We start from the raw sequence: 27,964 nt of genomic DNA on the forward strand, positions 1-27,964 counted from the left end.
ATCTTTGTCCAAGCAAATCAGACGAACCATTCTAATGAAATCAGAATAATTGTGTTTTCTCTACTTGTCTGCCCTTATCATTTATGATGCTTCACCATCTGCCTGAGGGGTGAGCAGACCATTTTAACAACTACTACAAATATGTCTGAGTCATCAGGCTCTCTGTGATGACTTGGGCACTCTCTGAAAATCAAAAAGGCCAAAGGAGAGCAAACTCAACTCCCTTTCTTTATTTTAACTCCCAAAATAGAGGGAGTAAATCAACATGGAATGGAGGCTATGGGTCTAGATAACCAAAGGTTACTGACAATCCAAGAGAAGGTATGACCTGCGTCATCAAAATTTCTAGATGCAGGCAGGGAAAACTCTGAAAGAAGTCAAATGGAGAAATTATGGTTAAGCCAATGCCATAAATACTTGTTTCTAGTTTCTTTAACCCAACTAGATACCACTGGCAAACCAAGAAGATTGAAAAACTCCAAACAGATCAGAGAAGGATTCACTCAGTAAAAAATAATGTTCACCCACATGAATAAGCCTGTGGCTTGTGAATATGGCATGTCTAGGAGATCATTTAGCATAATTTCCAGTTACAGGAAGCTTAAGTCTCTTTTCACTGTGGACATAAAATACAAGTCATTATCATTTATTCTTGTTGGCCAAAAGCTTGTGAAGATGAGAGAGTAACAAACTATATCCACGAAGATTAGTTAAAATTATCAAAAATCTATCCTTGATATTGTAGCAACACAGAAACTAGTACTCAAAATATTTTTCCTAGAAGTAATACAGTTTTCATTTCCTTTAAGCAGTGATCTTTTTCCTCCAGAATGAATTGTGATATATTTATGTTATTATTTATATGATTTATCACTCACTCTACCACCTGTCTTTTCATATTCCTTTTGTACCCATAAATTCATACACATCTGCGTTTGTCTCCATATGTGTATGTATGTCCCTGCCCATGGCAGGGGGATTGGACTAGATGATCTTTGAAGGTCCCTTCCAACCCAAACCATTCAATGATTCTATGGTTGATTCTATGACTAATAATAGGAAAGCATTCACAAGAAAGTAAGAGGAAAAAAACATTTAAAGAATAAATGAAAATTGGACAAAATGTTTCTAATAGAACAGTAACATTACAAGTTGTAAAGAAAGATGGATGTCAATGGGTGAGGACATAGCATGAGCTGTTGGAAACCACAATTTACATGTCATATGCATATAATCAAGCACAATGCATGAAAACAGCTGTGTCAGTAACTCTTACATTAACATTTGTTACCTCTCTGAACACCTAAAATAATCATGTCCCTCCCTTGAAGCTTCATAATCACTGAAGCCAAATTTCATAGTTTTGCAGTACAGATGCAATTCAATGTGATCTTAAGTGCAGATGCAGTATGGGCTTATCCACTTACCCTGTCTCCCTGCCTTTCCCACGCTGCACATTGTGCGGATTCTCTGAGGAGACCAAAAGAAGTATCTGTGCCCTGATGAGTTATGTCAGAATCACAGGTAGGAGCAAGAAACAGTAAGTAATTTCAGTATTTCCTCCTGGCTGCAGTAGCTTAGGACAGTCCATGCATAAACAAGAGACTGAAGCTGCTCTAATGAGGTTGGGGCTCTCAAGAGCATATCCCACTCCTTTTAGAGACTGTGTAGGGGAAATGGAAGAGGACCTATCCTACTCATTTCAGGGCCATATCACCCCGGTCCACATGTGCATACCTATAATGAGTAGATATGAAAAGATGCATATCAGCCTTCAAAACTGCATGGGTTGCTATACCTAAATGTAAGATAACTGAAATCACAAAGTAGAAAACATGTAGTTATTCAGATCAGAGCTGTGGTTTCTTTGCAAAAGGAAACAGACACTTGTAAATGATGTAAGAATGCATTTAATTTTATATATGCCAACCTTTCTAAATGCAAATGAGTATATATTTCTGCTAAATTTCCTTTTTTGTTCCTGTATTATCCTCAGTGGCCATGGAAGTAAACTAATGCAATACTCTGAAGGCCAAAATGTCCAAATCTTTTGCCCCAAAATCTAGCTATTGTAATTGTGTAATGAGGAGACAAGTTTTCTGAGATAGATTTGAAACTAATGAACTAGTTAACTAAACACTTAAGTAATGGACTAACAAGAGGCTGTTTGTAAATCATCAAATGGCTTACAGAATTCCGCCCAAGTCACTTGTAAAGAACAAGACATGCAGACCAGGGAACAACTAAATTCAGATCTTAAAAATATACAACATGAGTTGAATATATGTTGCTGATAACTCAGCCTTTCTTGTTTTTTTACAGTATGAATTAAGCAATAAACGCCAATAATCTTAAATGAAAATATGAGAAGACATGCTGTAAGAAACTCTGTGAGTGTAGGGGGGTTATTTCAGATTCAAGCTGCTACAAGCTATGAAGCTAACATATGCTGCTTGATCTCAGTTTAATGCTTGTGATTATGAAATTGTGCTGACAACAAAAATAAAAAAATCTGGCTACCAAATCTATCTTTGATTAGTATGGGGCAAGGCTAACTAAATCTTCTCCCCCATGGAAGTGGCAGGATTAGAAAAAGACCGTAATCAGTCAGTGATAAGCAGTATTCTTGGAGTGACTCAACTTTGAGGTTGACAGCAATGGCCAAAGAGAAAAACCGGCCATTAAAAGTGGCATATCCAGCAAAGAGCAGCCAACAGTGACATCTGTCAGGAAAACGCAAATATGAAAATGGTAGATATTTGATTGTTGTTGTTCCCTGTCTTTGTCATTCAGATACAGGGATGAGATCTCTAACAGTGAATATGCAATATTGTAAATTACATCTGATTACAGATAAGGTAGGAATGTATAATTTGAAACAGTAAATGACTATGGGTGTTATAAAGGGCTGGCCAGACATCACTCCAAAACAATCAGCAAAAGCTTTGTCATAAGATTGGTAAGAAATGCTGGTGAAATGTTAGGGAGAATTGGAAAGGGCTAAACTCTGCCATTATCAAGTAAAACCTTTGGTCTAATACAGTCTGTTCTCTTCAGTGAAGATATTCTCACTGGACAAACATGTCAAATCATTAATTAAAATGATACCTGTCTCATTTTGATTTATAGACTGGACAAGTTGCATAATCAAATATGATTTTGTATAGGAAAGCAGTTTTTGATTTCATATGCTTGGTTTTATAAGCTATTCTGCTGGGTTTTGTGTTATTTTACCTAATACATATTACTCAAAACAGATAAGTCTCACTGTCATGTCAAAGGTACTTATCTCCAAGTGAAATCTTGAATCTGTTACAATCAATGGAATTTTTTCCTGTGACTTTCAACTTAGTCAAGTTTTTACTCAGTAGGCAAAGGAAGGCAATTTATGTAAAAAAAAAAAAAAATAGGATTTAAATAAATATCTATTATAACTTTTTGATATTTTTCAATAGACTTTCAATAGTGTGAATAGTGTTTCACTGCTTTGTTGAAAAAATAAACATGGATAGGAAATGGCTACTTCAGAGGAACAAATGAGATTAGTTTCTTTTCATCTAAACGCCTGCTAAACTTCTGCACTGTGGATCCTCAACCCCTTGAAAGGGGAAAAAAAAAGAAACAAAGAAATTAAAAATACACAAATACTTCTGAAATATAAAGCTTTAGCTGTAAATCAGGATTAAGCAAATATTTCCAAGACTGATCAATACCACTGCTTGAAAAAGTTTACATTACAAGCCATTCCAATTGTTTCCCAAAATGTTTACCTAAATTAGTTGATAGGCCACAATTTTGTACAACAAGAAATTTTAATTAAGCCTTGTGCTTGAAGTGTTTCTGCAATTACTCCCTTTGGTTCTATTAGGATGTAGCCCCAATTAAAATGCATTGTTAATATTACAAGATAACACTTGCTGGTGTTACAAAATTGAAGATATGCCTCCATGCAATTTTAGATTATTCCTTGCTGTGAGTTTTTGCAATTATTTTTTGTCAATAATGCTTTTTTCTATTCTCTTGCCAATGAAATATTTTTAATCAGTTCACTCAAACACTGAGTCTGAAAACAGGCAAGTTCTACAAAATGCAATACCTTTTGTACTCTAGTATTCAGTTAAAGCTTTTAGTTAGTAATTTTTGTTGTAAAATAACAAGTGAAAAACTAGTAGGGTCACAAGATTCTCTGACTGTAGCAAGCAAATACTCTAACTGTGAGGGGGAAAAAAAATCAGGATTTGATCTTTCAATTTTAATTTACATTGTTAGTCCTTATTCAAGTGATTATGACCATGAGGGTTTACGTGCATATATTTTCCCTGTTGAGATTATCTGTCTAGGCTTAAGTTATCATAAGTAAATCTGCCAGATCAAAGTCTTTCACATGCATTTGTTTTTCTGTATTTTTAATGTCTTTCACTTGTTTAAAAGTGCTATGCAGAACTACAATTGTTCTGTATTTCTTGCATTTGATAGTATGTAAAACTTGTTATGATCAAAAAAAAGGAACACTTATATTCAGTGACTAAGAAAAATAGGATTTCTAACTATGCAAGTAACACCATATAAGCATGTTATCATTTTTTGGAGGATCCTGTGGATTATTTTTTGGGGATCAGGAAAAAGTCCTAATTCTAATTTTTATTCAGTACTGTTACAAGTACTTTCCTAAGAATATATAAAAATTTGACCCACTCTATCCTTTTGCATAAAAAGAGTAACAGAGATTTTCGGATTCCATCAAGTCCACTCTATTAAAAAAAACCAAACAAACACAAAAAGGCGCTTCTAACAGGTGACTAATTCTTGGAATTTTGGATAATGATGTACAAATACTTAGTCTCACATTTTTCAGTATTTGTTAGATTAAAACTATTTAGATTAAAACTATTTATTAGATGAGATTCACATTTAACTGTCCAAACTTTTAGAACATTGTCCCAAATCCTACCACCACATTTATATATGGGTTCACACAAGTACTCGAATATTTCTGTTAAACTCTGTCTGTCCAACCCACTGTGAAAATTTTTGAAGGGTCTGAGGCACCTTTGTTTAATGTGAGGACTCTCTCAGGTAGGGAGTGCACCTTCAGAGAATCACAGAATCACAGAATCACAGAATCATCTAGGTTGGAAAGGACCTTGAAGATCATCCAGTCCAACCACTAACCTATCATTGACAGCTCCCAACTACACCAGATCCCTCAGCGCTATGTCGACTCTTAAACACCTCCAGGGATGGGGACTCCACCACCTCCCTGGGCAATCCATTCCACTGCCTAATAACCCGTTCTGTAAAGAAATACTTCCTAATATCCAGTCTACACCTTCCCTGGTGCAACTTGAGGCCATTCCCTCTTCTCCTATTGCTTGTTACTTGGTTAAAGAGACTCATCCCCACCTCTCTGCAACCTCCTTTCAGGTAGTTGTAGAGGGCGATGAGGTCTCCCCTCAGCCTCCTCTTCTCCAGACTAAACAACCCCAGTTCCCTCAGCCGCTCCTCGTACGACATGTGCTCCAGACCCTTCACCAGCTTTGTTGCCCTTCTCTGGACATGCTCAAGTAATTCAATGTCCTTTTTGTAGTGAGGGGCCCAAAACTGAACACAGTAATCAAGGTGCGGCCTGACCAGTGCCGAGTACAGGGGTAAGATCACTTCCCTGTCCCTGCTGGCCACGCTATTTCTGATACAAGCCAGGATGCCATTGGCCTTCTTGGCCACCTGGGCACACTGCCCAATACCTTGTAGGTATTAACAGCTCATCATGAGATGGTGAGAGTCTCATAGAGATAGGACTGGGTCAGTCTTTGATTAAAGTGTTTTAGCCCAGAGCCTGACCCTAGAAGGGAGGGTGATTTCCCCAGAAAGCTGAAACAGGGTAAGGAGACAGTAGAGGATCTGTCTCACATAGTTGGAGGAGGTGGACATTCCCTCCTCTGCAGTCCCCTTGTTAGTGCTTTGTGAGCAGCAGCCACACACCCCACTCTCCTCTGCCTGGTCTCTCCTAAGCTGAATACAGAAGTCACAAAACAGTCTCCTGACCAAATCTCACTAGCTATTGCATGTGAAGGCCATATCCCAAAACAGACAATGGATCAAATGCTACTGAGAAATGAGTGGGTGAAACAGTCAAATTTCAGTGAACTCACAGGAACACAGAATGGCTGAGGTAGGAAGGGACCTCTGGAGGTCATGGGGGAATACGAAGAAATACTCAAAGCCTCCTTTGGAGGAAAGTAGGGAAAGCAGATAACAGAAAGATTTTGGGAAGGCTATGCCTTTTTAGTGCTCATATTTCAATTGCTACACAAAATCACAGAAGGGTTGAGGTTGGAAGGCACCTCTGGAGATCCAACCCCCTCCTTTGCTCAAAGCAGAGTCATCTACAGACAGTTGACCAGTCAGCTTCTGAGTATCTCCAAAGATGGAGACTCCACAACCTCTCTGGACAATCTGTTCCAGTGTTTAATCTGTAAGAGTTTACAATGAAAAAGTTTTTTCTTATGTTTAAATTGAATTTAAACAAGGCATTCTGCCTTGTTTTTCTCTCAGGGAAGAGAAAATTCAGAAGGATATTAGTCCATAAGGTCAAGGTGATGTCTTGGAACTGCTGTTAAAGGTAACCTCTTCTCCCTGGACTGTATTGCAATGCACATCATCCAAACTTCCAGTACAGAGGTAGTCAAGCAACAGGTACCACCATGTCATGCAAAAAATTGTATGAGGAGAAATAATAATATGTGTTTTGCCTGTGAGGGTTTATTTGAATCAAGATGGTGTGAGCAATTACATGTTAACGAGCTGATAACACCACTTGTATTACCTCGTGTGGTACACTCTCAAGGGGTCCACAGTCAAAGACGCCAGTGTCTAAGGGATAGCTGCCCTTCAGAAAAATCTGAACCACCTGTAGAGTGGAACTGTTTGACCTCAGAGAACAGACTGTAACTAGTTAAAGGCAAAGCACATATGATGGACATGAGAGAAGCTCAGTACCATCTGCTTTGCTATTGATCAAATACTTTTACACCACATTGTTTGCCAATGAAAACAGCCTTTTGGAAAAAAATAGTACTCTTCTGACAAATCTAAAGCCCTGCTGAAGATGCTGAGTCACGCATCCTGCTAAGATTACATTTTTTAATGGGCTATTACATGAATAATAGGAATTTTATTAACCAGATAGTACAGATTATTAATCAGTTCAAGTTTCTTAAAAGTTGCAATAACATGTATATCCATTACACTGAAGTTCTTGTAAATAAAGCCCTAATAATATAGTTACAATTTTTTAGAACTTTGTATACATAATATTTATACGTGTACAAATATACCTGTAGGTTAGTAGGTGCTAGATAATAAGTATAGCTATGACTGGGTTGCCATCTTTCGAATGGACATAAAACTATGTAATAAAGTCCAAGACAATTTTTTAAAAGGTGAGGGGGTAGAAGGATTTTTAACTGAACTATTCTGGTACAATTATTACCCAGGTGATTACATTCTTGTCTAAATTCCTCTGCAGCTGCATGGAATATACTACCTACTTTCCATACAGTGATGAACAGACTGTGCTTTCCATTTTAAACCTGTGAAATGTGTTAGCTAAAACCCCTCCCTAGTTTAGAAGCATACTGAAAGGTTTAGGTAACATTTGGAAAATATTTTTACAACTGCAGTGAAAGTATCCCTTATCAAAAATATACAAGCTATGACTTTTTAGTATTTCAGCACATCCCTGCTTGTTTCTTTCTTGAAATCCTACAATTTGCTCTGTGCCACAAAATATCCACCCTGTACATTTCCAATGGGCTTGGTGTACTGCGATACACTGAAGTCCCCACCGAGTTTTTGCTGCTTTTCTCCTTCCTTTTCAACATATAACCCGAATTACCTGAATTAAAGCAGCCCTCCTCCCTGACGAGTTCAAAAATGGCAAATTCCACCAGATTGTTCTTCCTACCATAGTGATATAAAAAGTAGGGGAAAAAGAGCCCTCTCTCTGCGGAGTTAGATACTTCTGACCTGCCAGTCTTTTACAGCTGACACGTTAAGTGGTTTTCCTTCTCAGATCCTAAAGTGTCTGCTTCCACAGTATCCTCTGTTGAACTTTCCCAGGCTGCAACTGACAGCCCAGACATCCACAGCATCACGCGACAAAAACCAGCTACACAAACAGACCAGGAGAGCTTTGAAAAAATGTCTGCTTTCAAATACGATGGAGTCAAGTCTCACTGTAGCTGTTTCTTTCTCTGCTTTTTATTATTAGTATTTTCCCTCCGTCTCACAGAATTTTTATTAGACCTACCAGTTATGATTAAATAGCCAATGCTAAAATGCTTTAAAAATTCCTCATGTGTTTACCACATATCAAGTAACAGTTGGGTTTTTTTCTCCTTTTGTGTTTAACAGCATACTCTATATAAATACACAATTCTGAAAGGGATATTAAATGGCATCTATAGTTATGTATGAAACCAACTGCAGTCTAAACTAATGCCAAGGGGTAATGACAGCCTAATTGGCTTGGCTTGTTTGGCATGTCATAAATGTTTTTACAATGGTTCTTAGCAGATGAAGAGTCAGAAAACAAATTTCTGCAAGTTGTGAAGAAATTACTATAAAATAGCAAAACACAGCCTGTTAAGACCTTCCTAAAATTGGTTCCATATTCTACCATCTGCAATGTTAACATTTCAGAAGACGTTTCTCTGAGCTGTAAATGCTATTTGTCTGATGGACAAGCTTCTTTCTCCTATACTTACATTTCAGCAAACACCCTATTATATGACAGTGGTTAAAAATGCTGTTTTTCAAAGATTGAGTTAACTTTTCCAACATGAATACTAAAACCACTTTAGATTATATGGGACCCATTTATTTGTTTCTTAAGGATTTAGCATTGAACAAAGAAAGGACCAGTGCAACCTCTATGAGATGTTCTTCTGTTAAGCAAAAGCCAGTGAACAAAGAGCAGTGATCTGTCCCTCCAACTTGCTGATCACCCAGAACAAGCTCTACATATTTAGCACTTACTCTTTTAGATGTAACCTGCTCAAAAAACTAAGGATTTTGTTAAAATCTGTGCAACTGAAAAGGACATAATGAAAAAGGATATTAACAGAAGCAACACAGATTGCTGAAGCAGAGCTAGAGGTAATTTTGTTGCCAAGGAACAATCAGCATGTAGAGTCAAAGACAAGATATATACGCCTCAAAAATAACAGAATAAGCAACCAATGTTACTTGATCTGCATCCTTTGAGAGATAATACATTCTGTGCAACCATTGGCTCCCTTCAACATTTTTTTTAACTGTGTAAAATATAGGACATCCTCAATCATCTTCAAAACTGTTTTGCTACAGAAGACTGGAAAAGCAGTGTGAATTGCACAGAACATAGGAAGAAAGTGGAAATATACGCTGTAAACTTCTTCACTGATACATCTTTTCTGGTGACCTTAGACAATGGGGTTCCTCTTCATGACACAGTAGCCATGCAGGTACTCTCAGGAGATTTTAAGTACAAGACAGTATTGTCGGATACCACATATTGCTATAATCAATGGCTAAGAGGTTTTTCCATTAAAAGCAGACAGTGTCATACCACTGTGCACAACTTTCCCAGAAAAGGAAGACAATTTGTTTTTCTCCATTTTCAGCCATTTTCTGTGTCCCAGGGGAGTTCTAACTAAACAGAGGGAGAAAATAGCTGGAGAAAAGATTGGAAATGAGAGTGACAGCTAAATACTAATTGCATTCAGCATAAATACAGAAGCTAACTGGAATCTCAAGATAAAAACTTGACACTCATTAACTTTGGCACAGAAATTCTTCTGTCCTGATGGTTGCTTATACTAGTTCAAGCACGTATTAAATAATAATAGCAGTAATTAAAAAACTGCATTCAATTAAGACAAACTTCATACACTTTAAAATATCAGTTGATGACAACTGAAACCAATGGTTACAGTACATTGATTTTAACTAATATTTTTCTTCTATAGCATACTGTGTCCCCAAGCCTTACTGCTAGCAGGGGCATTTTAAGGGCATCTAATTTAAGGAATTCAGTAAGAAGTCCTTTTGGGACAATACATTTATATGTCAGCAATCCATGTATATTTGATGAAAAATATTTTTGTTTTTCTTAACATGCAATAATTTCTACCAAAACAATGGATCCACAAAATTCTAATTTTATTTGGTGATGTTTGGGGAATCTTTAACAAGTTGATTGCTTTACTTTTGAGTTTACTGTTCATGTTAGATCAAGAACAGTTCCTCTTTATTTCATTTCTGTAACCCTACAATTTTTATCAAGTGTTGCTAGGTTTGTTACTTTGTCAAAGTGATGGCAAAGCAATAAATAGGGATGGATAAGTGTAAATTCCATTTTCCCTTTAAGTTTACTATTATTCAGTTTTACTCTGAGTATATACATTTGAGAATGCCAGATAGTCTTAAAACCACAGACAAAGCTCATCAATTTGACTGAACAAAAAAATCGTTTCTAATATTCTGATACTCTTAAGTATACCTAATATCTCAACATCCATGAGAAAACAATCTTCTTGAAATTAATACTGGTTTTCATCTACTGTGAAAATCCACAGTGTATCTCAAACTGTTATCTTTCGTGCTTTAGTTTTATGTTTAAATTAGAAATTAATTATTCAAAAGGGCTCACATTCTTTAACTCTGTGGCTAAGTTCCCAAGCAATTTCAAGGATTATTTAAACAAATTGAGCTCCTGAGCTTGAGACTTGCCCATGAGATTAAAAAGTGGCTATTTTCAATTTGAAATTGGTACATGGCATACACACCATTCAGAAGGCAGTAAAATCTGCCACCACACAATCATTACAGACCTGTGGATAAAGACAAAGAAAGAAAAGGATATCATTTGATTAGCCTCCAACTTTATTAATTTAACTCATCTGGGAACTATACAGCAATAATTCTTCCAATGAAGGTCATAATTCTTCTTTAATTATTTCCACCTGGTACAGTGCTGCCATCAATCCCCTCTCTTCTCCAACTCTCTGTACTTGGCTCTCAGGTCATCACTCATTCCTTCGCAGTCTATCCTTGTACTAGCATTAAGGGCAAGGGCAAGGGCAAAGAGGGTTGTTTTTTTTGTTTGTGTCAGACCACAGAACCTCCAGCTTAACTCCCTCCATTGCTGGATGCCTTCCCTGTATTCAGTCCCTATTTCTGTTTATACCTTCTGAGAATTAATTCCTCTCCTGCTACAGTGTGACATGCTGAGCTTTTCCTTATAAACTGCCCCCCTGAGATTCTGCAAAGTAAGTTTACTAACAGCACCTGACTTTTCTAATTCACTCTCCCCTTTTCTGCTCCTTTCATACTTCTCCCCATACACCAAAAAACACCCCCACCCCCCAAAAAAGATCTCAAACAGGTAATGAAACTCCTTTAGCAGACAAAAATCTTCATTAGCAAATTAATGTGCAAACCAGAAAGTTAAAGCCTACTAGGTCAAGCATTCAAAGACACTCAGACTACAGAGTCAAGATTTGTATACTTAAGTAAACTCCATTCCTTAGCATGCTAACCCAAGTCATGCCTTGCCATGCTCCCACACACCCTGAGGGGAAAGGGGGAACTGTGGGACCCTTAAAGAAATTAATCTGGACAAAGGTCACGTCTTTCTTCCCTTCCAAACACATTGTTTTTATGATTGCAGCACCTTCATTGTGGAGAGTCAGACTCTAAACATGAAATCTGTAAACAATCGGTTTCTGGTCATTTTTCTCTGACAAAGTTTCACTGTGTTTCCTCATTAGGGTGTGGATCATGAATGGAGTTTTAATTTTGGAGCATAAACACAGTTTGCACACTAGTAAGCATACGAACTCTGTAGCAAATATGTAGTGTTAAAACAGTAAGTAATAAATTTTTTTGGAGAAAACTTAATGTGTATTTTCAATCAGAATAGGTAGGAGTGATTAGTTATGGTGGTCAATCTATTTATCCAGGAACACAGGCTTGGCCAAACAGGAAATTTTGTATTAGTGGGATAACATTTCACTATTTATCAATTTGTGTCTAAAATAAATGAGAATATGTTCTATTGCTCTTGAGGTGGATGACACGAGATTGAAGTAGGTATTTTAATATCCTGTTTAATGTCAAGTTAGAAAATTAGATTCTTCCTTAACCTTTGAGTTTTAGTCATAAGGTGATGCTTCAGGACCTCCCAATGCTTGAAGATATACCATCTATTCAAAAGGAAAGGGTTGACAATCCCAGGGCTGGCAAAATCCTTAGGTGTTTATGGGAAAAATATTTCCTGCCCACTGGGTTGTGAAGGTAGCTCAATAATTTTGAATTAATTCATGTAAAGCTATTTGTACATATTTCTTCAGGTATGCTAAAGAAAATAGAAGTCTGAGTAGCACCTCAAAGATTTACATGGAGTGATAGATTACATGAAAATATATAAGGGAGAAATGGGTCCTATCAGAAAAGTCAACAAAAACCATTGAACTGGGAGCTTCATGTTTTGGCACAAATTCATTGCACTTCCCTTAGACTTACACTATTCCTGAAGAGAAAAGTATTATCTATTCATGTTAAAGGCCCTTCTTCTCTACTTATAATGTTGAAGTTAAAAAGAATCATATCATATATTTATAAAACAAAGATCCTACACGTGTCCTATTTCTTAAGCAAATTTGACACACCAGTAGTTTAAAATAATAGATTATCCTGTTGCTTGTTTCTGGAACATTTGCACAGCACTATCTGTCAGCAAATTTGTTTAAGATTTAAGAGACTGAATAATAATGATTCTGTAATTATTCTTCAGCATTCAATGCCTTCTGGAAACCATACTGCAGATCATTCTCCTTAAGACAGCTTTGATGTCCATGAGTCTTAGCCAAGTCCTTCTATCAGAAGATTGCCTTTCAGTTCAGTTTGTTTATTTTGATTTGTTGTATATACCACATTTTCAGCTCAGAGCAAGAAGATGAATGGAAATAAACAATGACAGATTTGCAATAAGAATTTTGTGGCAAAGACCTTTACTTAGATATTGTGGTTTCAATGCAACCACAACACAATGACAAATTTCCTTTGTAAATCACAGATTTAATTGTAAAGTTAAAATTACAACTCCATGGAAAAAAAAAACAAAAAAGCACTGAAGACACAGTATGTACTGTATGTCTGGATGTGGCTGTATTCCCAACAAAATCATTCCTATTATTCATGGGTTGATTTACACTCTTTATCTCTCCATAACATGCAGCATTTATTTACCCTTACATTTTGAGGCATTACAGTTTCTGCTGACATGGGTATTTTCCCAAAATAGAACATTACAGCAGTCTTCTGCTAGATGTTTAAGCCATGAGTATGTTTATTTTTTAATTTCTTTCTTGAACTTTCTAACTGTGAGCAGGCTGGGAAAGTGGAGTCATGATGAATGAGAGTTTGCTTTAAAAAAAAAAAAAAAAGGAGTGATGTACATATTTGATGCAACGTTGAAAAATTCACAGCCTCCTACCTTGAAAACAAACATTTCCCGGCGAAGAATAGCCAGAGTGTTGAAGTTCCCATCACAGATGTTAGGCTTGGCTCCGGGATAGGAAGGTTTGTCACCAGTGGGTGGCCGGGGAGGTTTAGGTTGCCTGTCATTCTTCCTTGGGTCTGCTGGAGGGATTGAACGATGTGGGGGCACTGTTGGCAGAGGTCTTGTTGGTGGTGGGATCCTGTCAGGAGGACCTTTAAAAATATAGCAGCGGGATGTAATTTACATGCCCACCAATGGCACTCAAAGAAGAAATACACAACAAAAACCTGCTGTAAGCAGGCAAATCCTACAGTGGAAGGGGAATGGAAAAGTTGCCCTAACACACCTTTCCTGTGTTGTTAAAGGGTATAATGAATGACTACCATAAAACCAAGGCACAAATGAAGAAAATAATTACTTTTCACTATCCAGACTCTTCCTTCCTTATTGGAACAATGTTTCAATAAACCTGCAAAGGGTGTGTAGTCCACCATCACTTCAGATGAGAAGCACATACTTTACCAACTGTTAAAACAGAATCATTGTCTATTGTACAAAACAAAGGAAAACAAAAACCTGTTCTTTATAAGATGACCTGGTTTCAGCTGGGATAGAGTTAATTTTCTCCCTAGTAGCTGGTACAGTGCTGTGTTTTGGATTTAATATAAGGATAATGTTGATAACACACTGATGTTTTAGTTGTTGCTAGGTGGTGCTTATCCTAAGTCATGGACTTTTCAGTTTCCCATGATCTGTCAGTGAGGAGGTGCACAAGAGATGGGAGGGAGCATGGCCAGAACAGCTGACCCAAACTAGCTAAAGGGATATTCCATGCCATTGGATGTCATGCTTAGTATATAAACTGTGGGGAGTAGGCTGGGGGTAGACAATTGATGCTTGGGGATTGGCTGGGTATGGGTCAGCAGTTGGTGAGCAGTTGCATTGTGCATCACTTGTCTTTCTTGGGTTTTATTTCTCTCTCTTTTTATCTTCTTTTTCATTACTATTATTATTATAATTATTATTATTATGATATTTTAATTCAATTATTAAACTGTTCTTATCTCAACCCATGAATCTTACTTTCTTTTTTTATTTTCCTCCCCATCCCACTATGGGCAGGGAGGAGTGAGTGGCTGTGTGGTGCTTAGTTGCTGGCTGGGGTTAAACCATGACATAAGATCATCATCAGTCAATGGATTTTCAACCCGTATTTTTAACTTCCACTCATCAATTCACATATGCGTATATGTAGCATACCTGATACTTCCTACTGACCCAACCTGTAGACCATGTAATATCACATGCATTAGTGACAGGGCATTCCCAGCTTTCCCCAGTGCCCCTTGCTATGTATAGGAGCTCTTGAAACTGGACTTGAAATCCTAGGCATCTATATAAACAAAAGCCATAATTCACATATTTTCTTCAATATTCTGAAATAAATTACTTATTTTAATTTTTATTTTTCAGTGATTCATACAAAGCTAGATATGTGGTAATTAAAGGAATTGTTCTGAGGATAAATGGATTAAAAAGAACTAAAGCAAAAAACTAAAACTCTGTACAGTGTTCTTAAAACATTTTTCTCTTTCAAATGTATTTCTGTCATAAAATACAGAGTTTGATGACAGATGAAATAACTATCATCTCACTCATCATTTATATACCTGAAAGTCAAAAGGCCATCCTAGACAGATGCTGTTCATAACCCTAATGGCATACTGAATGACTTGCAATGGGTGTACTGAAAATGCCTTTCTCTTTCTACACATATTACTATGTTTACTTATATTTTCTATGTACAAAAAAATAAGAAGTTCCAGTTGGATCAGTAAGATTTCTGGAAACAAGATGAACACTTTAATTTTGATCATTCTAGTTAGGCCTTTTTCCAAATCATTTCAATACATAATCAATTTTGACTTTAAAAAATAAATATTTGCACGACCAGCTTCAGAAAGACAACTCTAAAACTACATAAATGGCATTTGAATTTCTGATACTTTTTCAAAAAACGTGTACTTTTTAAAGAACAAGATAGACTATGGAAGGAAATATTAAACTCACAAAATGGTTGTCATGCAATTTAATAAGGCATTTATTTCATTCACAATTTAAGGCTTGTGACATTTATAATTTACAGTTAATAATGGTGTTTCAAGGAATACTGCAGACCAAAGTAATTATTTTAATAGCTGTGACATTTTTATTGAGGCATATGATTCTAGATTACCTCTTGATTTTAAAGGGAGCAAAGGAATCAGTTTGCAGTAGCTCATGTTGGAAAGTTTTTAACTCCAAACCAAAGTTTTGCCATTTGGTGGTAATGTCAGATATTACTTTCCAGGGGTAACACATTTCCCCTAATGTATAGCTCACAGCTGTTAGAGCTTAACAGTTAGTTTTCAGCAAAGTATTCTTGTCTAGCCCTTAAGTCTAGACTACCAACTTACAAGGTCATGAGAAACAACCTTCCTTCCAGCTAATCACACAGGAAAAAAACCAACCAAACAAAACTTGATCAGCCACCCATTTTGAAATTACTATTTATGCTTTGTGAAAATACATATCAATGCTTATTAATATAATATTTTTTAAAGCTTGATAATATAAAACACCATGGAAGCTGTAGAGTTCTTGTTATCAGCACAGTAATTCTACGTGATCATAGTCATCCTTTCTAGCAGTAAAGATAAACAAGGACCCTGATAATATTCAATATAAACCTGGCAAACCTTTAAATGAAAACAATTGTGAGTACAAAATTGAATCCAAAACAGAATTAATTGAGGAATATTAAGCAGGGCAATTCCAAATGATAAGTACTGGATACAGAACATTAATATACAGATACCACAGATTTTTCACTGTAGGAAAGAAAAATAAAATATATTTGTAAAGAAAAAACCCAGACTATTTAACAGATACCAACAGAATCAAAGTCTTTAAAACCAAAACCAAAACTGTGTTTTTGGAAATGTAAGAAACAGTAATAGGGGAGTTAGTGTTACATTCCACCCATAATCAGAATAATGTTATTGTTTTGGCTGGGGTTTTTTTAAGTTTTCAATTACCTAGCCTTGTCAAATTGAATTCAATACATGCAGAATTTATTTATATCACATGTGTCTTTTATATCATGCCACAAAAAACCTAAACAAACATATTTTAACTAAGTGGGTCTTTTTCCTTTTTAGCTCAAAATCTTGGGCTGGTAACAACATTCTTTTGAGATCAATCTGCTATATTTATCACAAGAAAGGGTTTTTTCTGGGACCACAGATTTTGTACAACCAGGGAACTGTTTAGTATTATAACTGATAAACTGAGAAGCACTCAATTCGTCCAGTTACACAAACTTGGACTACTGTGGAAATAATCTTGTTATACTTAAAGGCCTGCATTTCTTAATATCCTAGTTTGGGATTATTTTGAAGATATTTGCTTTAAGGCTTTTAAAACATTTAAAATTACTATTCCAGCTGAATGCAAATTTGAATGCAAGTTGTGAACAGTGAGAAACAAAATAAAAGAGCTTCATCAAAATTTTTGGGTTACAAGAAGGCGTCTGGCATAACAACTGGTGGACTCTACACTAACAAACTTTTTGAAGAGGTGGTATGGACAGGAGGACCTCAAATGTATTCTAAAGTGAGAAACTTATGTTTCTTAATTATAGCATTACATACCGTATATCTTCTGGATGCCCTGTAAATCATCATTAGGTAGCTTGAAGTTGTCAGTTTCCATATACTGGTAAAATGGAGCCATGATTGCAGTGGGATCATTAGAGTGCTCCAAGCCCAGAGCATGTCCCAGTTCATGCACTGCAACCAGAAACAGATCATTTCCTATGAAGAGAAGAAAGGGAAAAAAGACCTTTGAAACCATAAACATAGTAACAGAAATAAGTGGTGGACTCTGCACTTGAAAGACATTTTTACTGAATTTGAATTTTACAAGGTAATGCTTAATAATGAATCCTAAGGATAATGTGGCAGCAAATGCAGCTTTCCCTATTTGCAAACAAGGAAAACATTATTGTTACATATAATATATGATATTCTTACAGACACCATAAGCGTAACCTTTTTAAACTGATGCACACAGTTAGTGTAGGGTTCAAGTGTCAAACCTCATGTCTAGGCTTATGTGCAATTTCTAACTTGAAGCTGATGTTGCAGTGAACCTGACTAAAAATTCTTGCATCAAGACATAGTTCCAAAAGGAAAATACCCTTGCTGTGTGTGGTAAACTTCACAAGCTGAGGACTACCTACTTAGGACAAATCCCACAGGGAACTGAAGTCATCCAAGTGCTTGTAAACAGACCCCTGCTGATTATTTGTAGCTGTTTCCATTTCTGAATCACCATAACTGAAATCCTAATGAGAAAAATACGGGTGTTGTGCTATCCTTCTCAAAATAGGATGCTCTTATTTATTTCACTGTGTAATTTCCTTATAGGTGTAGATGCTTAATTAAGTATTAGAACTTTATGATCTCTGTAGGTCTAAAAAATAAAATAACACACTTGTGTTACAGACTGATTTAGCTTTTTTGTTATTTGTTATTCCTTTCTAAAAATAATCTTTTCATTTTTTATTACAGGGTATTAGACACAACTAAAAGTTTTGTCAGTATAATTATGGCACTCCATGAAGAAAACACAAATCAAAGCCAATAGGATTATTTCTATGAAAATTTCAGAGCTGGACCTCTATTGTATGAATTTTGTCTATTTTTATTCATCTAAGACTTAGTTTAGCATATCTCTCTATGAGTCTTTTGTACAGATTCTGTCTGTAGTCAACCTTCCAAGACTTTGGAAAAATTATTTACATCAGGAGAAAGATTCAAGTCACTCAGAGAGGGCCACATCTGGGACATTGCTCGTTTTCACCACCTAGGGATGGGAAGAATCATCCTCCAGAAGTGTGTCCCTGTCTCACTGACAAGAGAAGTATTCTAGATCAGCACCTTATGCTGAACATCTAACTTTTAGATGGCTGGACTCTAGTGAAACAGGTGCCACCTACAGTAGGTAGTTTCTTGTTGAAAGAGCAGTATTAATAACAAAAGGCCTATATTGTGGCCTAATAGTTATATATTGGAGCAAGAAAATGCTCAACATTAACTCTTATCCTATATTCTGTAAATTCTTTGGGGGTAGACAGTTATTTTCCACTGCTGGCACTTGATCTGGAATTCTAAGTACTATTATAATTTTAATAGTAATAATATTAAAAAGTTGACCTTAGCAAAAAGTTTTACATACATATATAGTTACAGAACTTTGAGGACATAGCTGACAGCATTTCAATTTTTCAAATATTTCCTCTTTTTGACACAAAGAAATAAACTTTCTCCCAAGTACATATGAAAGAGGAAACACTTGGCAGTAGATATCTTCATGATGTATGGAGCCATGCTGATGTTTGTAAAATACCTGTTTGACTGAAAGCATGGAAACTATCAAAAATCACAATCAAAACTATGCGCTTAGTTGACAGTCTTTTCATGTCTTTCTGACTCTTAATCTGGAAATATGAAAACAAAATGCTCTTGTTCTTTTATTCAGTATAACTGTGCAGAAAAATCATGTCTTGCAAAAATTAAAGTGACATAATATGCTTTCAGAAATGAGAAGAGTTTATCCTATCATTTATAATTATGTGGCTTCCAGATGAAATATTTTCATGACAATATTTTTTCTTGGATGCAGTTCTTTTTATAGTAAAGCAGATTCTCAATGTGCTGTTGTAACAGGGTGGATAAGCTTCACTGTCCCGGTGATGAATGCTTTTTATATCTGAATCTGCCTTTCTACATGCAGCCAAAGCTGATCTTGACATTATCTCATATGAATAATCCACAGCTTCTGTAGCTAACCTCAGCACTGGAAGTAATGCACAGGAGCAACTCTATAAAGGTTTTCATTCTGCACTCATAATGGAATAATTAATTTAATTTTAAAAAATTGTATACTTAAGATGGAAAGACACAAAGGAAGATGTTACTGTACTATATCTATTGTACTGTGAGATGTCTCACATTATTTTACAATTCTTTTCTGCATTTTATGAAAGTTAGAGTTCTAACTCAGGTTTATTAGAATGAAATATTTCTTTGTCTGACATTAACTCATATATTCAAGATGCAACTTTCTTTTGCTTTTCAGACCTTGTGAAAGGCAAATTTGTCTCCTAGACCTGTGTTTCCTACATCATAATTAAGGCTATTAACCAGTCTAGGTCCTATCTTCATAATTGTACTAATAAGTTGGCCACAGTATTTACTGAACCATTTTCAAGTAGTTTTAAATTAATAGTATTTGATCGTACCATTATTTTTTGGCTGGTCAGTATCAGTAGAGCAGAGTGTTTTGCATGTGGCATTCAACCTCTACTGTTTGAGGCAGAAGATCTTGGAAGTGACCTTGTTACAATTTCTAAAATTTCAAGAAACTATAGTTAATAAACAGTCCTGGAAGAGTTTGCTGCTTCTCTCTATTTGTGCCAGTTATGCAATGCATGAAGAATCAATACATCTTCTGGTTATCAGTCCTCATTGAGTCCCCATAAAGGTCTCCAGGAATTTCCATATTTTGTTCCATGTTGACCTTGAAGGGGTATGAATTACAAAGTAAAGGGGAAATAAATAAAACACACTGTCATCTACTGGCATATCTTCCTTCTGGGATCACAGATAATGAACATATGGTAGAGCACTTCCAAAGTAGTACTTCTAAATGACAGTGCAACTATGTCAGAGAAGAGATATTATCACAGAATCACAGAATCAACTAGGTTGGAAAGGACCTTGAAGATCATCTAGTCCAACCATTAACCTAACACTGACAGTTCCCATCTACACCATATCTCTCAGCGCTATGTCGACCCGACTCTTAAACACCTCCAGGGATGGGGACTCCACCACCTCCCTGGGCAATCCATTCCACTGCCTAATAACCCGTTCTGTAAAGAAATACTTCCTGACATCTAGTCTAAACCTTCCCTGGCGCAACTTGAGGCTATTACCTCTTGTCCTATCACTTATTACTTGGTTAAAGAGGCTCATCACCAGCTCTCTGCAACCTCCTTTCAGGTAGCTGTAGAGGGCAATGAGGTCTCCCCTCAGCCTCCTCTTCTCCAGACTAAACAACCCCAGTTCCCTCAGCCGCTCCTCGTACGACATGTGCTCCAGACCCTTCACCACCTGCCCTTCTCTGGACACGCTTGAGTAATTCAATGTTCTTTTTGTAGTGAGGGGCCCAAAACTGAACACAGTAATCGAGGTGTGGCCTCACCAGTGCCAAGTACAGGGGTAAGATCACTTCCCTGTCCCTGCTGGCCACACTACTTCTGATACAGGCCAGGATGCCATTGGCCTTCTTGGCCACCTGGGCACACTGCTGGCTCATGTTCAGCTGGCTGTCAATCAACACCCCCAGGTCCCTCTCTGACTGGCAGCTCTCCAGCCACTCCTCCCCAAGCCTGTAGCGCTGCTGGGGGTTGTTGTGACCCAAGTGCAGCACCTGGCATTTGGCCTTATTGAACCTCATACAGTTGGCCTTAGCCCATTGCTCCAGCCTGTCCAGATCTCTCTGCAGAGCCTCCCTACCCTCAAGCAGATCAACACTCCCACCCAGCTTGGTGTCGTCTGCAAACTTACCGAGGGTGCACTTGATCCCCTCGTCTAGATCATCAATAAAATTGTTAAACAATGTTATTATGCAGGGTGTGGCTGTTTCTTAGTATGTCTTTGTCTTTTGGATAGGGGCGATTATGTAAAAATAATTTTAAAAAATTATATTCAGCGTCTGACTGCCCCTCTGGACTTACTCAAAGCCTAAATCCAAAAGGGAAAAAGGCAGAGATCACAAGTAATTTCCACCTCCTGCAATGCAACTTCTAGCCATCAGGGGAGCTATTAAATGTGGTAAAGACAGAGCAACCCTTGGAGCAAATGAATAAGGGGGGAAGGGAGAAGGTCACAGGAAAGAGCCGGGAGAATAATATTCTTGCCTGGGGTGACAGTAATTTAACAGGGAACATATTTTCTACTTGTAGTCAAATAGCCCCATTATTCATAACAATTTCCATCAAGATCATGATTGTCTCCAGGGCATCCTGAATTTAAACTGACCCAAATAACTTAGTGCAGTTGAAACTGAGGTTTAAACCAGTTTGAGTTCTCTGAGGCTGACACAGGTAGGGCTTACTACTATCTTAGTTTCCATTCTTTTTCCTTTGCATATAATTAGATTTCTCCAATTAGGCAATGATTACTCAGTCCCTCTTTGCTTTCAGGAGCAGACCTGCCTTGAGCATCTCAGTGTTACTGTAACTAGCTACTGAGAGTGCAGAAGGATAACCCTGAGCACTTGCTCTTTCTCTCTAGGCTGCACAGAAGTGTACTTGTGACTGCGGGTTGATACCAGGCCAGCTTCAGTTCCTTGGCCAGTGGTCACAGTAAGATGAAGTAAAGGCAAGTGAACATTCATACCAGCTCAGGCTAGCTTTGTTATCATACTGACATTGCATATAACTTTTTAAACATTTTCAGTCCCCATCATTGAAGGAGAGTGTCCCAAATTATTCTATATTTCAGTATACATTACTCAAGTAGAAAATGTGTTTCAGTCCACTTTGCAAAATGAAGCTCATTGCAAAACCTGAACAAGTCATGAGTAACAGAGTTAAATTATGTATGACTATGATGACTTCTAAACTAAAAGTTGGCACTGCAGGATATACAATGGTGAATATTCATTGTGATAGTCACAGTTACATCCTGTTATATTTGTCTGTAGAGTAGTAGACAAATATTGGAAAATTCATTTCACAAGTCCAAAACTTGTGCATCTCTTGTTCTTGTGCTCCACATTAGCATGGAGATTTGGAATCGAATGGATATAGGCTCAAAAAGATTGTGACTGTTTTCCTTATTTTATCTCAAGTTTGATTTCACAAGGCAAAAACAAGACACAGTGTGTAAAGAACTAAGACAAAATGATTATTTTTATACTGACACTTTTCTCTGAGGCTATAAACTATTTTAAGCACTAAATCTGCCTGACTTTACAATCACTACCCAAACTCTGGAATATAAATATGTATTAATATATCAAATATTCAACAGCCAGCACTGTGGAGCATGGGGTATGGGGAAGCCTTTCCATGTAGTTAATATATACACTATTTTTCATGTCTACAGATAAACAAAGCTAATATGTTTGTCCACAGCAAGCTATTAAGAAACCCTAGTTCTGAAGATATTAGCTCCTGTTTTAAATGGTATACAAGCTTAATTTATAAAAGCAATACCCTAATGGCTTAGCAAGCCTTAGATTCATCACTTGGCCATTTTTTTAATGCAGCACTAAATGTCATCTCGGGGCATGTCTCTTGGTTCTTCTCCTTGGCATGTGACAGTAACTGCTACAACACATTGTGAGCTCAAGAGGTGTCCATCATTTAAATACCATGTGACCTCAATTTTGAAGGCTTTCCCATCTAGAGAAAAAAACAAAAGATCTAGAAGCTGAATTTCAAATGACAAACTAGAAAATACAAAAATGTTTTATACATGGACATACACTGTTTCTTCTAAAGATTATTTTACTTCATTTTTCATGTGATGCAGATAGATGATTTCAGATTAAATCCATATGAATCTAAAATGTAAATCTTTACAAGACTTCTATTACAGACCTATTACCATCAAGTCAGCACCTCAAAGTCAGGCTTAGAATTCATCAGAATATATTATATACACTCTACCCAAGAACTTGTGTCCGATGTATTCATAATTTGTATTTTCATTATTCTGTTCATTTGTACCATTGACTCATCAAAACAACTGCTAAACCCAACTGGTTGAAATGCTGCAAACTTTAGAGTAAGATTCTTACTCTACATAACATACAGAAATAAGAAAAAAAAAAAGAAACAAAAGAAAAAAAAAGTTTTATATCTTTGTTATTATTATTCTTTCCAGCCAGGAAAGAATTTTGAATGTCCTATTTCAACAGTCAGTGATAAAAGAAGATTCTTTCCCTCTCTGACCTTATTGCAATACAGCAGAATTGAGCATATACATTATGTATGCACTTACATAAGCACCATATATGCATATATATGCTATACAGAGAGTATACATGGACCTAAATATAAATCATAGGCACACTCTTACCCAAATAAAGGTGCCACATTTTCCAGTCTAAGAAATCATATAGAGTTGCTTGACATTATCTCAAACTTCTGCCATTGACGCTGAAATGTGGTAGTTCGGTGGTTATTTTGGAAAGAAAGTTTTGCTAAAAGATAGAGCTGAGATGGTGCACTAGCTTTGAAAAATGAAGAGCAAAACTAAATTTTTGTGGTTTTAAATTAAAATGTGTCATATATAGTATACTCATTTTCTGTATAAACTTAGTGTATGTATTTTGTACACACTATATTTTAAACAACCATTTTTCAATAACATGTATACATTTAGCCTTTTTTCCATTATGATGAAGAGAATGACATAAATGTATGTTTCTTTCACTCTATTATTACATATACTAACACTAAAATCTTTGCAAGTTGGCTTACTGATATATGTATTTTTTCAGACAGAAGGGGTGGTACAGGCAGTTTGTTATATACAAAGTACGTACTAATATACTCTGTGTATAATTTAGCATACCTACACCCACACGTGTATATTTTTGAAAAAACTATTCTATTTAAAAAAGATCAACAGATTAGTGTGAAATTTAAATTTGCTTGCTTAAAATTTGACAAGGGGATATTCGTAAAGGGCAAAACTGTCTTCAGGTGACTCAGTGATTGTTGATAAGGTATGATAAAGACAGGTGAGTTTAGAGATGTGTGTGTCCTTTCTGGCAGTATTCTACTGTTTTTTGTATATTGTAACCATAATTTAGAAGAAGTCAGGAACCTGATAAATAACGTATTTGAAAGAAGCACACATTCTTTTACAATACAGATCAGCCTGTACTTTAGAAGGCAAGGACATTCAAAAGGTAAGAATTTCTGCCTTACTACTTATTACCAAGTACATTCTACAACTTTCTAGTAAATTGCTTGAAATGAGTGGAATTATTTGCTATTCTTAATTTTCTTTCTAGAAAAGCATGCATGTACAGATATTTCCACTTTGTTTCACACAGTTTCAATGAGTAGTACTGAAAAATTTTCCAAACTATTCTGACTAGTGAATCAATACCAACTGCTCCAAAGTGAGAAGTGAAGCAGCTGGAGATGATTCTAGGGGAGGTAAAGAAGACATAAGAGCTTGCTGCTTCCCAAAAAGGTGTATGTGTTCATTCTGCAAATACAATGCTTATGGCTTCATTTCATGCTTTGAGGAAACCCTGCTGTGACAGTGAGCCTAACAGACTAAGAAAAACTACATTTATGCTCAATCTCTAGCTCCTGGGATTAACTTCTTCAGGGCCTCTACTGAATTTGTATACTATTCTCAAATGGCATTTTCATTCTATTAGTAATAAAGTCATATTGACTAACAGACTAAAAAGTTTTATTTTGGGTGTTTTCACGGTCATCTTCAGATAGTAGCTGGTTTATGTAAATAAAATTATAATGTAATTTTACACTTTGTAGAAAACATATAAATTAATTTCTTTCAGCAAGCTCACATCAGTAAAAACTTTTGAAAATACAATGGTCATTCTCCTAACATTACAAATGACCAGGTCATTAAATAACATTTACACTATTTTTCTAGTAGTCTCAATGCAATTACAAATGCTGCAAATACTGCAGCCTTATCTATTTATACTCTTTCCTATCTTCTCTTTGTTTCTGTTTTTAATTGTTGCTGTGGTAACAATAACCTGGAGAAGTATTTAAAACTCCTTTCTGAAGGCTGTGAGAATGAACACATACTGGGATTGAAGATTTGGATATGGGCATGAAAAGACCATATATCACACCATTCTCAGCTATCCGCTACAATCCCTGACAGTCATTCATGTGAAGGGAATGGACAACTTTCTACCATTCCTGAGTAAGTTCCAGTCTGTGTGAGAATAAATGTAAAGGACCTTAACTGTGCATGAGGGGATATTAAATCAAATCCTTGCCTTTGACAAAACCAAATGTAGGTTTTGTCTCTAAGCCACTCAGCTAAAATGCTGTCATGTTAACACTGTGGCTTCTTTTGTTTTGAAGGGATGATTTTTTTTTTCTTCATTTCCCCTAATGTCCTCTGTGTCCTAATATAACGAAATACGTGTAATTACTAGGAGGAAGGTCAAAGTCACACTGCCAATATTCACCATAGATGTAACTTGCCATGGAGCAGAAATCTGAAAGGGTCCTACAAATCACTGAAATCCTCACAGTAGAAGGTACATAGAATTTATGTGTAAATCTTGTGTTGGCTCTCTGCCAAGATAAATTTTTACCCTGTGTCAGTTAAACTATTGAGAGTAATTATCTTATCCTCTAACTTAACTCACATTAAAGCCATCAAAACCAGGTTATTATTCTTACCCTATCATTGTATCTACTTAACACATACATATGACTACAAGATTTTTTAAAGAGAATGTGACATAGTGTTGTATATATACTTGGGAATTTTATAGATGGTTCTTCCTTCACTGTTATTTTGCTTGTTTAATTCCTATTAAGAAAAAAATGTCAAGATAGAATTGTCTATGGTTTTTTTTTTCCTTTGACTGGTGATAAAAGAAGTGGGCATTTTGAATCCTAATTGGCAAAGAGATTAGGAGAAGAAAAAAAAACCATTAAAAGTTCTCTGATCTGAAAAGCAGGTATGTTTTCTAAGAAGTCTGCAGACTTCAAAGGGAGACCTGATCCAACTGTGTACCATATTCTAAATTGAGACAACTTCAAACTGGGGATCCTATATACAGAGAAAATAACAGAAAGACAAATCTGCTACTTTGGTTTTACTTTGTTAAAATTTACTCATATGAAATGCTCTGATCTATTGGATAATCTGCTGCTACTAGTGGGTATATCCATACAGCTGTTTCTTTCACTCTAGCTAGAGGAACCCCTGTAAATCTCTCTAGAAGTCAGAGAATCACAGAATCATCTAGGTTAGAAAAGACCTTGAAGATCATCTAGTCCAACCACTAACCTATCATTGACAGTTCTCAACTACACCAGATCCCTAAGCGCTATGTCAACCCAACTCTTAAACACCTCCAGGGATGGGGACTCCACCACCTCCCTGGGCAGCCCATTCCAACGCCTAACAACCCGTTCTGTAAAGAAATGCTTCCTAATATCTAGTCTAAACCTTCCCTGGTGTAACTTGAGGCCATTACCTCTTCTCCTATCACTTATTACTTGGTTAAAGAGGCTCATCACCAGCTCTCTGCAACCTCCTTTCAGGTAGTTGTAGAGGGCGATGAGGTCTCCCCTCAGCCTCCTCTTCTCCAGACTAAACAACCCCAGTTCCCTCAGCCACTCCTCGTACGACATGTGCTCCAGACCCTGCACCAGCTTCGTTGCCCTTCTCTGGACACGCTTGAGTAATTCAATGTCCTTTTTGTAGTGAGGGGCCCAAAACTGAACACAGTAATTGAGGTGCGGCCTCACCAGTGCCGAGTACAGGGGTAAAATCACTTCCCTGTCCCTGCTGGCCACGCTATTTCTGATACAAGCCAGGATGCCATTGGCCTTCTTGGCCACCTGGGCACACTGCTGGCTCATGTTCAGCTGGCTGTCAATCAACACCCCCAGGTCCCTCTCTGACTGGCAGCTCTCCAGCCACTCCTCCCCAAGCCTGTAGCACTGCTGGGGGTTGTTGTGGCCAAAGTGCAGCACCTGGCATTTGGCCTTATTGAAACTCCTACAGTTGGCCTTAGCCCATCGCTCCAGCCTGTCCAGGTCTCTCTGCAGAGCCTCCCTACCCTCAAGCAGATCAACACTCCCACCCAACTTGGTGTCATCTGCAAACTTACTGAGGGTGCACTTGATCCCCTCGTCTAGATCATCAATAAAGATGTTAAACAGGAGTGGCCCCAAAACCGAGCCCTGGGGGACACCACTTGTGACCGGCCACCAACTGGATTTAACTCCATTCACCACAACTCTTTGGGCCCAGCCATCCAGCCAGTCTTTTACCCAGCGAAGTGTGTGCCCATCCAAGCCTTGAGCAGCCAGTTTTTCCAGGAGAATGCTGTGGGAAACGGTGTCAAAGGCCTTACTGAAGTCAAGGTAAACTACATCCACAGCCTTTCCCTCATCCAATAAGCAGGTCACCCTGTCGTAGAAGGAGATCAGGTTTGTCAAGCAGGACCTGCCTTTCATAAACACATGCTGACTGGGCCTGATCCCCTGGTTGTCCATTATATGACCTTTAATGGCACTCGAGATGACCTGCTCCATGACCTTCCCGGGCA

General features: G+C 37.1%; 1 protein-coding gene and 1 long non-coding RNA gene across 2 annotated transcripts in view; both read right to left on the minus strand.

Moving 5' to 3' along the window:
* The window catches only part of LOC141949933 (uncharacterized), a 730,729-nt gene that overhangs the window by 345,818 nt on the left and 356,947 nt on the right, over nt 1-27,964 (minus strand). The window lies entirely within an intron of this gene.
* The window catches only part of MMP16 (matrix metallopeptidase 16), a 186,691-nt gene that overhangs the window by 35,747 nt on the left and 122,980 nt on the right, over nt 1-27,964 (minus strand). Inside the window, exons 5-6 of the mRNA XM_074884091.1 lie at nt 17,239-17,400; nt 13,541-13,758 (exon numbers count right to left, since the gene is read on the minus strand). Of these exons, the coding sequence (XP_074740192.1) occupies nt 13,541-13,758; nt 17,239-17,400 (380 nt within the window). The remainder of the gene's footprint in view (nt 1-13,540; nt 13,759-17,238; nt 17,401-27,964) is intronic.

This window comes from Strix uralensis, chromosome 1, assembly GCF_047716275.1.
Source record: "Strix uralensis isolate ZFMK-TIS-50842 chromosome 1, bStrUra1, whole genome shotgun sequence".
Lineage (NCBI taxonomy): Eukaryota > Metazoa > Chordata > Aves > Strigiformes > Strigidae > Strix > Strix uralensis.